The following is a 17343-nucleotide window of genomic DNA, read 5'->3' as shown; positions in this document are numbered from 1 at the left end:
CCCTATTTATCTATCTAACACTAGGTCTTATTTGAATAGACATTTAAATGTCATAATGGTGAGCAAATTTATCAGGCTAACATCTGTATGACAGTGAAACAAAGGATTGATTAATATCTTTACGTTGTAGTGATCAAAGAAGGAGAAGACTGCTCATCTACAAAGACTACAACACATCTCTTCTAGCTATTTAGTGTCACATTGAGGCAGCTATGGAATTAAAGGATTTTCTAAGGAACCTGCTTAATCTAGTCATCCCATCAGCATGTCAGCACGTAGGCTTCGTGAAGGTAGAGGCTCTCTGCTAAACCACCGGAGCCCGCATGTAAAGCAGTTCTTGGCACTTAGAAAGTACTGAATAAATATTTGGGTTTTTGTTGTTGTTGTTTGAGATGGAGTCTTGCTCTGTCGCCCAGGCTGGAGTGCAGTGGCACGATCTCAGCTCACTGCAACCTCCACCTCCCGGATTCAAGCAATTCTCCTACCTCAGCCTCCCAAGTAGCCGGGACTACAGGTGCACGCCACTATGCCTGGCTAATTTTTGTATTTTTAGTGGAGACGGGGTTTCACCATTTTGGCCAGGCTGGTCTCAAACTCCTGACCTCAGGTGATCCAAAATGCTGGGATTACAGGCGTGAGCCACCGCACCGGGCCTGAATAAATGTTTGTTGAATGAAGTATCCTTTAACTTGATACAGTATAGCTCTTTTGATAAAGGTTATAATTGAATGCTAGTTCATCATTTACTGAAAATACTACAGTTTTTTTCTAGAGATTTCATATTTCTCTAGTAGCCTGTGATATGGATTCTGTTCATATTAAGATATTTCGTTGTTTTTCTTTTTTCTATTTACAGATCATCTCTGGGTGTTGTTTCCAGATGTCTGTATGGTAATTGGATCAGAAATTGCCGTGGATATTGTAAAACATGCCTTTATCACTAAATTCAATGACATTACTGCAGATGTATGTATTTTGATATGCACTTCAATGTTTAAAGTTTACTTCTGTTGCTTAATTTTTAAAAGTTGTAGAATAATAGCAGTTTGTTAATACTTTAAAGTAAGAATTGTAATTTTAAGTTTCTAAAAATTATTACACTATTGAAAGTATTCTGTTTTAATATTAGGCAATGATAATTCCGTATCTTGGGGTAGAAGTATAGACCAGCCAGTAGTCGAAGTCACAGTGTCACTAACTCAAAATCATTCTGATCAGTTAACACTGTCATAATCTGTTTAAAGACTTTAAAATCACATTGTTTCTATTTTAAAACTTAGACCATCAAAACTTTTCTCTCTGGCTAGGTTTTTAAAATATTTTATATTTAAAAGTTGATTTTTTTCCACGATTATGAATAGGTTCCTGCTAAGTTTTAGAAGACGAGAGCCTACATTTTTCTGGTGAAAGTGTTTAAACTTTGAGAAATTTGTTTTATGTTCTAACCAGATGTTCTGGATAATTTCTAGAAATAGATATGTGGCTATAGATTTATTGCATATAAAACGTAAGAAAGTTTCCTAATGTATTTCTCATTTCTGCCTCAGTCCCAAAATAAATAATAGTTCCACAGTTTTCTAGATTTTACTGGGTGGTACTTTTAATAACAGTCTCACAGTAATATTTGTTTTATTTCAAAAGGCAATTATTTAAAATAAAATGCAGTTGCAACAGCTGTGATTCAATTATGAGTTTCTGAATGTTTTAATGTACTTAAAGTAAATACAGTTTTGTACTTTTTTGTAAAGCACTGATAAAGTAATTTCACCATTTACTTTCTCAGCTTTCTTAATGCAGAATGATTCCCTTTTCATAGGATCATTTATTTAGCATCTGAAGTCAAAATTAATAGGCTTGATTGAGACACTTGTGCAATTTTTAGTGGTAATGATCATTCACAAGTGCCTTCATATTTACTATGTTCCCTAACTTAGTTTTATGTCTTTTTCAGCATTCATTTTTCTCAGAAGACATTATTATGATTAGACAAACAGTAATTTTTTTAAACTATTCATTTAATTTAAAATTTCAAAATTATTTTATATACATTACACTACTTAAAATAGTCACTCTTCCCCAAATTCTAAACTCTCAGGATCATAGTCATTGGATATTTATTCCCCTTTAAAGAAAAACGTTTAGAAGATCTATGAATGTTAACAGTTCAGGGGAATTGAGGTTACATTTTACCTTTACTGTAGGAAAACAAATAAGGAAATTATGCCCAGATGTCTGCTTGGTTATTAGCACTTGTTCCTGGTTAATTATTAAATGTTTTTATTAATAAAGTCTAAGTCTTTCCACATGATACATTTTTACTATATTACTTAATATTTCATTCTTGTTTGTCTTTAGGTGTACAGTGAATATAGAGCCAGTCTTGCTTTTGACCTTGTTAGCAGCCGACAGAAAAATGTGAGCATTTATCAAGGGCGTAGTCTGAAATTAACAAAGGCATAGTCTGAAATTAACTGAATAATGCTTAATTTAGCATGAAATATTAACTAAAGGAAAGCTACATAAAGCTGCCTACTTATCTCTATTCTCAACAGTAAATAAACATTTACAAATTAAGAATAATAGTAATACTTAACATTAAGTAGTGTATGCTCTTTGCAGCATTTTAAGTTATTCAACTTTGTATTTAAGACTTCTGAACATTTGGATTTCCACATCATTTTATAAGTGCCAGGTTCTGTTCTTGCTCCATAGCCTCACCTGTTTAGAACATAATAAGTGAATAGTACTTTTAAAACGCTGTTTAAATCCCATAAATCTGAATCTTTTGCTTCTTTCTCTGTTCAGGCATACACTGATTATAGTGACTCTGTAGCACGGAGGATGGGCTTTATTCCTCTCCCACTAGCTGTTTTAGTAAGTGCATACTTTTTAATGTTTTTTGTAACAAAGTAGCCATCATTATAGAATATTAATAAATGGGTTATTAATATGATTGTTTCAAAAGGACTTGATATAAAAATTAAGGGTAAATAACTTGGAAGAAAATTTTGTTTTAAATTATAGCAGTAGCTTATATATCCAAATATCTATTGGTTGAGCCATCCAATAGATAAGTGATGCTTAGCTGTTTTATGTAAATGGCTTTCCTAACAATGAGAATACTCTTTTTTGCTTATTCGTTTAGTAAAAAATATTTTTTAATGGAAATATCTGAGCACGGGCATTAACGTGGCCATTGCAACACATATTCATGGAAGTATAAATTAATCCAGTATTTCTACAAGGCAATGTGATGGTATCATGCTTTAATTCAGTCATTTCATTTCTAGGAATTATCCTAAGGAAATAGTTATAAAAGATACACAATGATTTATGGGCACAGCTTTGCATTTCAGTGACATTTGTAATAATAAAAATTTAGAAACAAACGAAATAGGTTAAAAAATTATGGTATGCCCAAATGAAGACATATTCTCTATCAGTGGTAATTAATACTTTTTAAAAATTGTCCAAACTTTTTGCAATGAAAATTCCTGCTTTTATACCCAAGAAGTATGTATTTTTTTTACTTGGGAGGCTGAGGCAGGAGAATGGCATGAACCCGGGAGGTGGAGCTTGCAGTGAGCCGAGATCGTGCCACTGCACTCCAGCCTGGGCGAAAGAGCGAGACTCCATCTCAAAAAAAAAAAAGAATAAAAAGAAATACGTATTTTTTTTTCAAAAGTACTACTGAAACTTACTAAATCAACCCTCAACAAGTTATCAACTTTGAATATTTAAATGAATTGCCCAGAACAGGCTTGCAAATAGTTTCTAGCCAGGTTAGGCTATAATAATGTTAATTAAGAGGATTTGTTTAGCCTGGCTTAGTGGCGTGCACCTGTAGTCCTAGCTACTCAGGAGGCTGAGGCAAGAAAAAATATATATTTGCTGGCTGCACTTATATTTGATTATGTTCTTTCTTGACTACCTACTCTAACATCAAAACAGATGCAACCAGCTGGGCACGGTGGCTCACACCTATAATCCCAGCACTTTGGGAAGCTGAGGCAGGTGGACCACGTGAGGTCAGGAGTTTGAAACCAGCCTGGCTAACTTGGTGAAACCCCATCTCTACTAAAAATACAAAAATTAGTCAGGCGTGGTGGCAGGCACCTATAATTTCAGCTACTTAGGAGGCTGAGGCAGGAGAATCACTTGAACCTGGGAGGGAATGTTGCAGTAAGCCGAGATCGCGTCACTGCCCTTCAGCCTAGGCAACAAGAGCAACACTCCATCTCAAAAAAAAAAAACAACAAAAACAAAACAAACAAATGCAACTGTCTTTTTTGCCAAAGGACATCTAGACTTCTATAGGTGCAGTCTCATGCAAATCAACTAAGAAATGTGTAAAGAAAGTGAAGGTCATACCAGCTATATTTTAGACCAGCTTCCTTGACTTTTTTTAGATGACAGATGATTAATAGGCTTAATGCTATTTAAATTTCAGTGTGCCTTTACAGACAACCACATCCCTAAACATTTTTAATTATATTAATAGCTTGCTTATTACATCATCATATAGCTTTCTTTTGCTTTGAAAAAGGAATTCCTAGAATTTTGGAAAAATGGAGGCTTCTAAATAATAAAATTGTTTGTTAAAGGCTTAAGAGATTGATAAAATAGAATACTAAATATTTCCGCATTTGTTTACTACAACTAGAAATATGAAACATACAAATATAAGGATAAACCTATAAGGCCTGATTTTTTTTTTTTGTAAGGATTGGTCAAATGGTTGGATTTAAATATGATCCTGCTTTGCCAAATAATAATTGACTTATTTGTCTAGTACTTGTCAGAAAATTCATAGTATGAACTTTTTTTGATTTAGTATTTAAAAGTTTTTCTTTGATCTTTGTTTTATTCTTTAAATGAGTTTTTAGGGCTGTTATACCAAAATATTTATGAATAGTTAATAATTGACAAAACACTTTTGGAACACCTGCAGTGTGCTGAAAGGGGGTTATATAGTTAGGCAGAGATCTAGTGGGCTTCGTTCCATAGCACTTTGCTCACAGAGCTTCGTTGTGTGCCACAGCTTTGGCGGGCATCCAGGAGCCGTGAGAAATACATCGAGGCCTCTGTGACATGTTAATTCTTTAATTAAGGCACAAGGATGGCAATTTTTTCTTCTAAGCATTACATTGGATCATAAAATGATTTTATATCCGAAAAAAGGAAGAAAAAATGTGTATTAAAGTCTCATGGAAATTAGACTGAGTAAAAGTTAACTGATAATATGCTAGATAAAAGTATAGTTATTTAAGCCTTAAATGTGATCATTGGTTTGCCTTTCATATTAATGAATAAAATCCTGGAGTCGTGTTAACTTCAGTCACAATTGCCTATACAGTAGACATTACCCTGTAAAGACTATGACACAGTTGAGGGCTTCCATTGTCACTTTTCTCATAGTGAGAGTTTATTGAACATATGACAAGCCACTGCCCCAGCTCTTCCCTATTGTTCTTTTATTAAAAGCATTTTTAAATGTCTTTTTAAATGTGTACCATTATGATGTTTATTTAAGATACCCTAATAGACTTTGGATAACTTGATGTTACTAGATAAGACCACTTCTCCCTAATTCTCTGTTTCTCTTTTAACATATGGGCACAGCAGCACTTGTAATGTGTGGACATTTTCCTTTAACTGATTCCACCAGATTTATTCAGCAGACTTCCAAGGATAATGCTTTTATTCCTTTATTTCTGTGAAAGAAGTAAGAAAATGGATATTTAACTGTAACTATCCAAAAGAGAGAAATGTTTCAATGTTTAATTAATTTTTTAATAATGTTTAGTTTTTCTAGATACAAAACTTTTAAGGTTCCATTTTTCTTGTGTTCCCTGTGAGTTACTGGGGGTTCTTAAAAGAGTCAAAGAAGAAAGGACGGGGGGCAAAAAAAACAGGAGTAAGGAAACGCCCACCAAATGAGTCTGGCTCTGGTGTGGACACTTGTAGCAAGATGAAATCATTTATACTTTGCAGAATAATATTTTATAAAAATCAGCTGCTTTGCATCCCTATGAGGTATAAGTACATGTGTCATTCATGACCTAGGTATAGGGCCGAACTTAGAGAGTCCACAAGAGTCAAACTGTTGCACTAGCCACAGGCATCCCAGATTTGCTTGAACCAATCCAAATGTACCACAGAAGGTTTCACAAGCAGGCAGATTTTGATACAAATCGACAAATCTGCCCTCTTGGATTTTTAGACAGAGGCCATAGATATATGCCTAAAATGTTAAAGTCAGCATGGAGAAATCTTTTAAGTATTAACTAATAACTCTGTGGTTGTGTGTTCTGTTTGTGTGTTTTTGTTGTTTTGGTTTGTTTCTGGCTAGCTCATCAGAGTTATAACAAGCTCAATTAAAGTGCAAGGAATCCTGTCTTATGCCTGTGTCATACTCTTCTATTTTGGGTAAGATTATTCTTGAATATGTTTTTGGCTATACAGTAAAGCATAAATGCAAGATGTAATGGAAGTTAATAGCATCCCAATCATACTACTCCCAATCTATGCCAGGGGTTTCCATTCAACAGCTATACCTCCAAGTGTATTTATTTGTGACTCAGTTAGATTAACTACACTGCTATTTGTAGTAGTATTAATAGTACTTTAGATTTTATTTTAATTTTTAGCAAAATCTTAAAGCCCTTTTTGCTTAAGATTTAGATTTCACTCACATTTTTTTGATGAATAAAAGCCTGCCATTGCAGACATGTTTTCATATTTAAAAACATCTTTGATGCTCCAATATGTTTGCCACATTGAATTGTTCAGCACACTGTAGGCAGGCATCACGTAAACCCAAATGTAATGCACAAGCGTAGGTTTTCTGTCTGTGACCAGTGGAATCCATCTGCAGGTTTGTTGGTCTCATGATCTTACATTTTGGTTGGGGGAGACATACAGTAAATTAACAACTAATTAAGATAGAAATAAATGGTATGACGAAAATAACAATATAAAATGATGATTTTGCCATTGTTACTTTTCTCAAGAAGTGAACGACGATAAAGTACCCAGACCTGGCAGTCAGTTAACTCACTGAAAAATGAAACGGGAAACCTGTTCCACCCTCGCTTAGGTGGTGTGCATCAGGAGCTTCACTCAGGGAGGGGTGGTCTGAGAGGGTTCGAACTTGAATCCCTCCAGAGGAAAAATGTTGGAGGGTAAGCATAGCAGTCACAACTTGAGCGGTGGATTTGCTTAGAGTTCCAGTTTCATGGTATTTTTAGTGTGTTTTTCACATTGTTTCCTGCCCAGGGCTTAGCACACTACCTGGCACGTGCTCAGGAAGCTTCTGTTGAAGTAGCTTCTGTCTGCACTTTCCACCTCTCCACCAAGTATCCTGAGTCGTGAGCCGGCTTCCCAGCTCCTGCAGTAGCTGGCTCAGGCCCTTGTCCTACAGAGCTGTGTGTAGGTCATGTGGCTAATTTCAGTGTTTCACAGAGGAGGATGAGGTTCTGATCACACTGGACAGCATTGCCTGTTTTTTGTTTGAATGAGTATGTAAATGGTTTACTATATGAATGTAACTCTTTTCATTTTTTGACATTAAAAAATATTAAGACCTTCCTTTTCTAATGTAGATTCTCACACCGCCCCTCAACGTTTTTAACATTGTGCTGTGTTTACGAAGTGGTATTGCTGTAATCTCAATGGGAATAATTGTTAGACAATCTAATTATTCTAGTGTTCTTTACATAATAATCAGGAAATGAAGCATGTATATGCTACATCTGAAAACCTTTGTTTAGTTACAGTTGCCTGTGCATAGTTCACCCAGGGGTATGTGCTTTAATCTTGAGTTACTTAGAATTCAGGGCACCTGTGCCCCCAGCCTCCCGTGTCGCCTCCCTCCCCATGTTGCTTCACTTCTCCACCTGGATAGTGCAGCCAGACAGATCTGCTTACTCACCTTTCTACTTTATTCACCTACTCTAATCCTCATCTCAGGGTGATTCCTAAATTATCCTCTTCTCTTTCAGAAACTTTCTCAAAACTACCTTGTCCATGCATTCTTTATCAATTAACTACACCAAACCCAGGAATCTGTCTTCAGTTAAAAAAATAAAATCAGAATTCAGTTGGGCTTTTTGACATAAAATGCTGAACTTTTTCCCCACCACACCCAGTTTCTCCTCTTTCCCTCCAGACTCACTCTTGCCAGCTAAGGTGGGAGGACTTGCCAGCCTCTGCCGTTACTGCTGTCTGCCCAGTGCTCCTCAGGGAATAGCTGCTTAGCAGCAGGGCCTGGGCTGGTCTAGGGCTTGGCCAAAAAGAAGCCAGACAAGTGCCCTGCCTTGATGTCGCAGAAATTCCCAACAACAAATAGACAACAACTAGAAAAACAAGTCACTCTATTGACAGTTGGTAGGAATCATTAGGAAGAAAAGCACAGTAGTATGAGGAGATGAATGGGAGAGGCAGATGGAGCTGCCTTAGAGAGGGTGGCCAGGGCAGGCCTCTCTGGTGAGCTGGTGTTTCAGTAAGGAAGGGAGCTGTGCAGCCACCTGGGAAGAGTGTAGGCTCAGCAGAAGGGCACAGGGACACAGGCCTGTTGGAGGAACAGCAGGCACCAGGCAGCTGCAGTAGTCCATGAGCAGCCATGGGGGAGGAGGGCCCAGGGAGGGGAGACCATGAAAGGAGCTGAGCAGAAGATGGCATGGTGGCTCATGCCTGTAGCCCCAGGACTTTGGCAGGCTGGGTGGGAGGATTGCTTGAGCCCAAGAGTTTGAGACCAGCCTGGGCAACATAGCAAGACCCCATCTCTACAAAAAAGAAAATTAGCTGGGCATGGTGGCATACGCCTGTGGTCCCAGCTGTGCAGGAGGCTGAGGTGGGAGATTGCTTAAGCCCAGGAGTTCAAGGCTGCAGTGAGCGATGATCATGCCACTGCACCACAGCCTGGGCGACAATGCAAGACTGCCTGTTAAAAAAGAAAACCAACTTCTTCACTGGTTATAAAACCGGCATTGAGGTTAATGTGAGACTTTTTTCTTCCCATACTTTTTTCCAGATTTGTATTGAATGCCTTAAAATATTCATATTCTTTGACCCAGAAATTTTATTTCTGTAGTCATAGGTATCTAGGTATCCTAAGGAAATACAGATTTAACATGTTTTCTTAATCAGAAACTTTTTAGTAGAAGCAAAATATTGAAAATAATCTAAATATCCAGAAATACGAGTTGTTTGGGGCTTTGTTATTTGATAACCCATATAGTGATGTTATAAGGCCATTTAAAATAAGGTCACTGAGGAACATTAACTGATATGGAACAAATTCATGATACATTGTTATATAAATAACAACAGTAATAACAAAATTGCTTGCCATTTCTGTGTGCCAAGCACTGCTCTAAGCACCATACCTGACTGCTCTCCTTTCCAGATTAGCTGGTTGAGTAGCTTGCCCAGGTGCACACAGGTTCTAAGCAGTGGACTCAGGACTCCACACAGACACACTTCACCCCAGAGTCCATGCTCTGCCTCCTGACTCCACTCGCCTACTGCCTTGTAAAATAGACCCTGTTTCTATACAGCAAGAAAGTACAAATAGAGGCGTATTCAGAGAAAGCGACTGAAAGATAACATACTAAATGTCACAGTGATTATCATAAGGGTGTGGAATCATGTAATTTTATTATTTTCTTTTTTGTTCATCTGCATGTGCTAAATGTATTTGTTGTGTAATAAAAGAATAAATGTTAAAATATTTAATACCAGGAAAAATTTCTAAATGGTATAATTTCTTATAAGAGAACTAAGGAGGCCAGGCATGGTGGCTCACACCTGTAATCCCAGCACTTTGGGAGGCCGAGGCAGGTGGATCACGAGGTCAGGAGTTTGAGACCATCCTGGCCAACATGATGAAACCCTGTCTCTACTAAAAATACAAAAATAGCCGGGCGTGGAGGCAGATGCCTGTAATCCCAGCTACTTGGGAGGCTGAGGCCAAGAATTGCTTGAACCCGGGAGGCGGAGGTTGCAGTGAGCCGAGATTGTGCCACTGCACTCCAGCCTGGGTGACAGAGTGAGACTCTGTCTCAAAAAAAAAAAAAAAAAGAGAACTAAGGAATTCCCAAGTTTTTCTTTGTGGCAAAGAAGCCTCAGAAAACTCAAGATTTGTGTTAAGTTCCTCTAAATCCCTAATCTGTCACCGTCCCGTGCCCCCCCACCTTCTCCTTAGCCATGGTAGTAGATGGCATTCACAGGGATTTAGATGAATTCCAACGGATGTGGTTTGTTTTGTTTCTGTTTTTAGGTTGATATCCCTGAAAGTGCTTAATAGCATCGTGCTGTTGGGGAAATCGTGCCAGTATGTGAAGGAAGCCAAAATGGAAGAGAAGCTGTCGAATCCTCCCCCAACCTGCACTCCAGGCAAGCCGTCCAGTAAATCACAGAACAAATGTAAACCCTCTCAAGGTAGGTTTGGTCCCTTTCTTCACTTCCCTGGATCATTTTCAAAGAGTTAAATCACAGTTTGATCAATGTTAAGCAACGCTTTAAAGATTGGTTTCCCTTTGCATAGATTTTTGGATCTTTTAATGGTTGTGTTTTAGATCCCATCCCATATATACCTGGCCCAGTGTTCTGAGTTTTTCCATTTACTCATTCGCTGTTCAACATTGAGCACCTGCGACACATCAGCTCCAGTGGATACAGCAGTGGGGTGGAAAGGCAATTCTCTGCTCCCATGGAGCTTGTTCTAGGTTGTCGGGAAGAGGGGTAGAGAGAAATAAATATGCACTATGTCAAGTGACGGGGAACTGCAGAGAAAACAAAAGCAGGACGGGGAAAGGGAAGTACAACAGGGAGTTGGGCGCTCCCCCAAGTGTGAGGAGATGGCACTGCACAGAGTCCTGGAGCCCGAGACAGTGCATCCAGCCTTCCAGGAGCAGCTCCCAGGCAGAGGCCCGGCAGGCCCAGCAAAGGCACCAAGGCAGGAAGATGCTTGGCGCATCAAAGGACATTAAAAGCCAGGTGGCTGCAGTGGCCCATTCCCAGGGAAATGGACTGGAGAGGGGGTCTTGGGGGCCATGGAGGGCTGCAGGCTGTTATGAGGACCTTCCAGGTGGAAGGGGGCTGTTGCGGGGCTTTGAGTGGAGCAGTGGCATGATGCAGCTGACATTTTAAAAGGATCATTCTCAAGCTTTGTGGAAAATAAACTCCAGAGGGGTGGGCCCAGAGGTAGGGACCAGAGAGGCAGCTACCTGGCCAGGAGCAGGGTAGGTGGTGTGAGCAGGGAGACCTGGCCAGGTTCTGGATAGACCTGGGAGGTTTGCGTGAAGTATTTGCTGATGAGGAAGTTATGCAGTGTGAGAAGAATAGGTGAGTTCAGGATGATTCCAAGGTTTCTGGGTTGGAAGATTTGGAGGAAGAACTGGGACGTTGACTTAATTTTTGTTGTTGGGTGGTAGTTCCCTGTTCACAGAGGTATTTGTTCATATAACTTTTAGTTTAAATGATGTATTTTTTTTTTTTCTGAGACGGAGTTTCGCTCCGTCGCCCAGGTGTGATCTCGGCTCACTGCAAGCCTCGCCTCCCAGGTTCATGGCATTCTCCTGCCTCAGCCTCCCGAGTAGCTGGGACTACAGGCGCCCACCACCATGCCCAGCTAATTTTTTGTATTTTTAGTAGAGACGGGGTTTCACCATGTTAGCCAGGATGGTCTTGATCTCCTGACCTTGTGATCCGCCTGCCTCGGCCTCCCAAAGTGCTGGGATTACAGGCGTGAGCCACCGCGCCCAGCCTAAATGATGTGTTTTTAAATGTGTGGAACAACTGTGTGCAAGGTCATAGAGGAGATGCTGAAGAGAGAAAAATAAAGGATGTCCTTCAAGGCCTCATGTAACTACAGGGGTCCAAATAGGTGAGCAGAGGATTTGGAGGGACAGGAGAGGGGGGTTCTTCTAAACTAAAAGCTTGAAGGATGAAACTGCCCAGGGCAGGCTGGTGGAAAGGGCACTCCAGAAGGGCCAGCATGAGTTAGATCATGGAGGCCTGGAAAAGTGTCTGGAGAACTAGCAGCTCAATATGGCAAGTGTGGAGTGTGCTTCACAAAGAGGGAGGAGAGGAGAGTTGGGCTGGACTGGAGTCCTACCTGAAAATGGGGCTGTGCTCATCATGTGTACTTAACCGGAAGTGAAAATAAAGTAAAATAACAATGTGTATAATCACTGGGAAATAATTTTTTTATCATAAGAACACTATTAGTAATAAGGATTGCATTTTTTTCAACCAACTAGGTAATTCATAGTGGGGCCTGTACGTATTCTCTTGTTATGCATATTAGTTAAGAAGTTAGGTCAGGCATGGTGGCACACGCCTTTAATAATCCCAGCACTTTGGGAGGCTAAGGCTAAGGCAGAAGCAGCGCTTGAGCCCAGGAGTTTGAGACTAGCCTGGGCAACCTAGTGAGTCCCATCTCTACAAAAAATATAAAAAGAAGTTAGTAAGTGTCACTCTTGCTTTCAAGGAGGATCCAGTCAATGGGGATAAAAGCTTTAAGCACGTGTTGCAGGTCAGGGCCATTGATTCAGGGGTCATGTTATGAGAAGTACATTCAGGATGACGGCCTGAGTGTTTGCTCAGAATGTCTCGGAGGTCAGGAGAACACAGACTGGAGAACATTCAGGAGGGTGTTGAAGTCAAGCTAAAGAGAGGGATGGGGCTGTCTCTCAAAGCTGCGTCAGATTCATCACATTGTAAAAGCGACAAAAGACAGCGGTCCTGGGGGTGAGGGCAGGAGAGAGGGATTACTACAAGAGAGCTGGATGTGTCATTACCTCCATCATGGCAGTAGTGTGACCAGGTGTATGCACATGTCAGAACTCATCAGATTATACATTTTAAATGTGTACAGCTGGTGGTGTGTCTTTTTTGCCTCAAAGAAGCTGTTCTTACATGGATTGAATGTATGATTCAGATGAGTCTCTCCAGGCCCCAGCCCAGCTGTCCCCAAAGCCAGGCTCCAGGATCTCTGTGGCCTAAAATAAACATTGGGGGTTTTGTTTATTTGTTTGTTTGTTTTTAACCTCTGGTTTGGACTTCCCAGAGATGATGATGCTAAACCAACTGTAGCTGAAGTGACTACAGATGACAGGTGGAATGTAGTAAAGTCTTCTTGGCCCACTCCCTGATGTTCTGTATTGGAGCAAGTGTTAATGTTTCAGGACTGGCAACAGCCATGTTAGGTCTTGATTATATAGAGAGGAGCCGTAATGTAGGAGTTGTGATCTTTCTGCAGTTGGGTGATGGCATTGCTTGTGTGATACGAGCAATGTAATGTACCCTTCCATAAAATTGAACAAACAGATGATTAGCCTCTAAGTTTTATTATAAATGATGGCTGCTTATACAACATGCTATTTGGTTATCATTTGCTTTATCTGAAAGCATGGATAATGGGCACTTTTTTCAGCACCACTATATTGGTAAGTTTGTATTTATTAATAATTGGGGAAAAGTCATTCTCTAATTTAATGGATCTATTTTATCACAGGCCTTTCCGCAGAAGAAAACCTGTCTGCCTCCGTCACCAAACAGCCTATTCATCAAAAGGAAAATATCATACCATTACTTGTGACAAGCAATTCTGATCAGTTTTTGACAACTCCAGATGGTGACGAGAAGGACATAACGCAGGACAATTCTGAATTAAAACACAGATCCTCAAAGAAAGATTTGTTAGAGATAGACAGGTTCACAATTTGCGGAAACCGAATTGACTGAATCTGTGGCTTCATGCACTGAAGAAGCTGGGTCCTGGGGCAACAAGTGCTGTGTTGCCAGGACAGATAGATGCTAAACATGGCACTTAAATATTTATTTAAAAACTTAAATTATTATTGGCAAGCAAATCTTAGTATCTTTCTTCCAGTAATATGGCCTGGCTGAGGATGAGATCACAGGACAGGAGCGACCTCCGGCCTTGACTCTCTGGGAAGCTTGATGGATTATAAAACTTCCTTCTGCCTGGCCAAGCAGCAGCGTCACTTCCAGGACCCAACGAAGGCAACATCAAAATCTGTTTTGCTTTGTCAATCTGGGCTTCCAGAATGTTGAATTTGCCTCAAGACCTCTTCAGTATAAGGAAATACCTGGAAAACTGTGAAACTTTTACCACGACTTTACCTTTCCAGTCTCATACTATTTTCACAAACAGTTTTCAAACGTTACTTCATCTGCCAAAGCATTAAAAAAAATTAAACATAAGTCAAGATAAATGTTCTTACCACCAGAATAACCCTTAAAGATGTATCTTAATTAATCAGAATAAAAGGCTACCTTAAATAAGACATGATGAATACTAGCATTTTGTAGGGTTAAAAAAAAAAAACGCTAAACTAGTTTATTTATTAAAAAAATAATTAATGAAGGCTATGCATTACTGGGAAACATCCTTCATAATTTTTCAGTTTACTCTTTAAAGCAAAATGTGAGCTGGATGTCGTTTAATTGGTGGATAAAACATAAATTTCCTTACAAAAGGGCACTTTTTACACCAAGGAAGCAGAGCAGTGTTAACTTTAAGGTATACTTAACTGATTTTGCTTTGAAACTAATTACTTCATAAATTATTACAGCTAAAAGGATTTGATGTTGAACAGGCTGAAAAATTGTCAATATACAAAATTCAAAACTGTCAACTTTAACTGTAAAGTAAATGCTCCAAGTGTGTTAGGCAGCATCATCTTGCTTGGGCTTACCAAATGCATTAGTCCTTCTGTTTGGGTCGACAGCGGGTGTGCCTGTGCTGGGGCAGGGTGTGTGTTCTGTGGGAGGGTGTCTGTGGGGATGTGACTGTCAGGGTGGGCCCTATGCTGGGGATGGGGCAGGCCTGGGTCTGGAGAGGATTTTGTGTGAAAGTAAATGGGGTGTTTGAGGCGTATGGGTGGCTGTTGGTGTGGGGAGGCATCTGTGTATGGCTGTTGGGAACAGCAACCAAAAGGTGCTTTTTGGTTTTATTTGAGATCAAGATTCTGTTTCCGCTTAATTACTAGTTTGTGGCCTATATCATAGAAGTTATTTCCCACCCCATTTTATCTTGACAACCGTGTTTGCATTTCTGTAAAACTTCTACAACTTCTGGTTTCAGAACTGTCCAGAAGATGGTACTGTTAACTGTTATTTCCTTTGATGTTTTGATTTTGAAGTTTAGCTCTCATGCAAATGTTTCAGGCATACATATATATGCAGAAAGCAATTTTTAGGTGATTTGTCTGTTTCTTGGATGAAATATAAAGCAAGCTTTAATGTTCTGACTTGTTCATTTGAAATACAAAAAAGTAAGTGAATTTTAATGTTTTGCATTAACTAAAGAAATCTGAAGATTAATGTTGAGGAAATTGTATGGACATGCCTTTGTGAAACCAGGAAGTATTTTAAGTTAAAAATGAAAAAGCTTTTAATTGCTTTGTGTGTGTTTTAATGGAGCCCCATTTTAGAATTATTATTTTTTCCATCTCCCTTTACCAACAAAAGGAACAATGCCACGGTGAATGGAATAGTTTGGGGAAAGCTTTGCCAAACACAACCCTGATTTCAGAGCAGGAACATGGTTTGGATAGATCTTCAGTTCCGCTTGAATTATTCTGTTACTGCGCTGTCATTTTCAGAAGATTTCCATTCCTTTGCAGATGCTGTTGGGAGTTCGGGATTATGTTCATTTCTTCTGTTATAATGGCATTCAATACTAATTTTATAAGTGCATCTTGTGTGAAACTCAATAAATTCAGTTTTGTAATCTTTTTTAAAAAGGTCACTGAATTTATTTTAATATTTACTATTGTATTTGGTAGAGTGAATTTCCCACTGTATAATAAGAATTTATTTGTATTTCACAAGTGATAGAGCTATCTTAATTTGAATTATTGTTTTGGTCTTAATGGTGGCAAAATGTTTAATTTTGTCTTTGGAAAAAATAGGCTGGGCCTTGATTATAGACCATTTAATATTTCTCAGCAAATGAAGGTATTTGCATTTTACAGGTGTTTTGAATGTCACACAAAATATTTTTCACATCTGGGAGTCAATTTCAAGACAGTGCTTTGGTTTTAAAAAAATCTAATGAAGGCACAGCATAGGCCAGACCCTTATTAGGTTTTCCTTTAGAATAAGTGTAAAGACCAAGTGTCACTGATATGCTTGTCCAGATTTTCTTGTGGACTTTGGCCAGTATTTAGAGTTTATATTCATTTTACATAACGTGAAAGAAACTTGCTATAATTAGGCCATCAAAATATATCCTGCCACTCCTGGTAACTCAGCAGAGGAGGAGATAAATTTACAAAATAATGTAATATCTCTACATTGTTACATGTTTTCAACTATTTTTTTATCAAGAAAGATTTGTTAATCACTTCGTATGTGTCAGAAACTGTTCTAAGTGGTGGGATCAGCAATGAGCAAGATAAGTCCCTGTTCGTCTGTGGAAGACTGATAGGAACAAGTCGATGAAATAGTGTTTGCTGGTCACAGGGTATCCACTGACCAAATGATCTGTCAGGCTTATTTCGGCTCTAAAATACAGTTCTTTAAAATGTTTATGTAAGTCTGTTTTTTTTCCTATTGGATTGGCTTGAAATAAGATAATTTTATAGCAATTTTACAGTGCTATATACAGAAATAAGAAAAGACTTTCTCCCTGAAGACTGCTAGTTGTCCAGCAGAATCCATTCTCCTGTTCCCTCGTGTAGAGTTGTAGCTGGGCATGTGCTGCTTGCTGGGGACTGCACTTCTCAGCCCCTCTTGCTGTTACCTGTGGCCAGCTGACTCATTCTCCCAGGGGATGTAAGTTGAAGGGTGTATTCCGCTATTGGGCCAGGACCCTTAAGACCGTGGGTGAGTCCCCCTCACCTCCTCTGTCCCCTTCCCACAGGTGGAACCCAGAGAAGGTAGTGACCTTGTCCCAGTAGGTGCCCATCATGGCAGAGCCACAAGAGAGAAGGAACCTGGGTCCCTGAATGCCGCTGTGGAGCAGAGTTGCTGGTCAGCTTGGAAAATTCCGCTTGACTATACATAAGAGAGAGACTTTTGAAATGCCATTGTTTCTAAGCCACTGAACCTGGAGGTTCTGTTCATGAAGTTTAGCCCACGTTAGTACATTAGGAAATCTGAGAGGGACTATTTAGAGATCTTTACATAAGAGGAACAAGGAGTTAGACCTATCTTGCTAAAACACATTCTTCTGAAAGTTCTCTTTCTGGATACTCATTATTTATTATTTATATGGAAAAAGATAAAGATTACTCCACTCCACTCCACTTTTTCAGAGGTCAGACTCTCAGCACCCTTGGCTGTCTTGAACTGAACATTAAACTT

At 39.2% G+C, this 17343-nt stretch overlaps 1 protein-coding gene across 4 annotated transcripts in view; it reads left to right on the top strand.

Annotated features, from left to right (window-relative positions):
- TAPT1 (transmembrane anterior posterior transformation 1) overlaps positions 1-15779 on the top strand; it is a 66144-nt gene extending 50365 nt beyond the window's left edge. For 3 of the 4 annotated variants that reach the window (XM_054553757.2, XM_009239815.4, XM_054553758.2), the window contains 6 exons: positions 857-966; positions 2356-2415; positions 2806-2874; positions 6353-6429; positions 10283-10443; positions 13523-15779. In XM_054553757.2, coding sequence (XP_054409732.1) covers positions 857-966; positions 2356-2415; positions 2806-2874; positions 6353-6429; positions 10283-10443; positions 13523-13752 — 707 coding nt within the window. In that variant the 3' untranslated portion in view covers positions 13753-15779. Of the gene's footprint in view, positions 1-856; positions 967-2355; positions 2416-2805; positions 2875-6352; positions 6430-10282; positions 10444-13522 lie in introns of those variants that run through there. The other variant, XM_054553759.2, reaches the window with a different exon arrangement.
- Positions 15780-17343: the final 1564 nt, after the last annotated feature.

This window comes from Pongo abelii, chromosome 3, assembly GCF_028885655.2.
Source record: "Pongo abelii isolate AG06213 chromosome 3, NHGRI_mPonAbe1-v2.0_pri, whole genome shotgun sequence".
NCBI classification, from domain to species: domain Eukaryota; kingdom Metazoa; phylum Chordata; class Mammalia; order Primates; family Hominidae; genus Pongo; species Pongo abelii.
The sequence above is the reverse complement of the archived record's forward strand: the minus strand, read 5'-3'. Positions and strand labels throughout refer to the sequence as shown.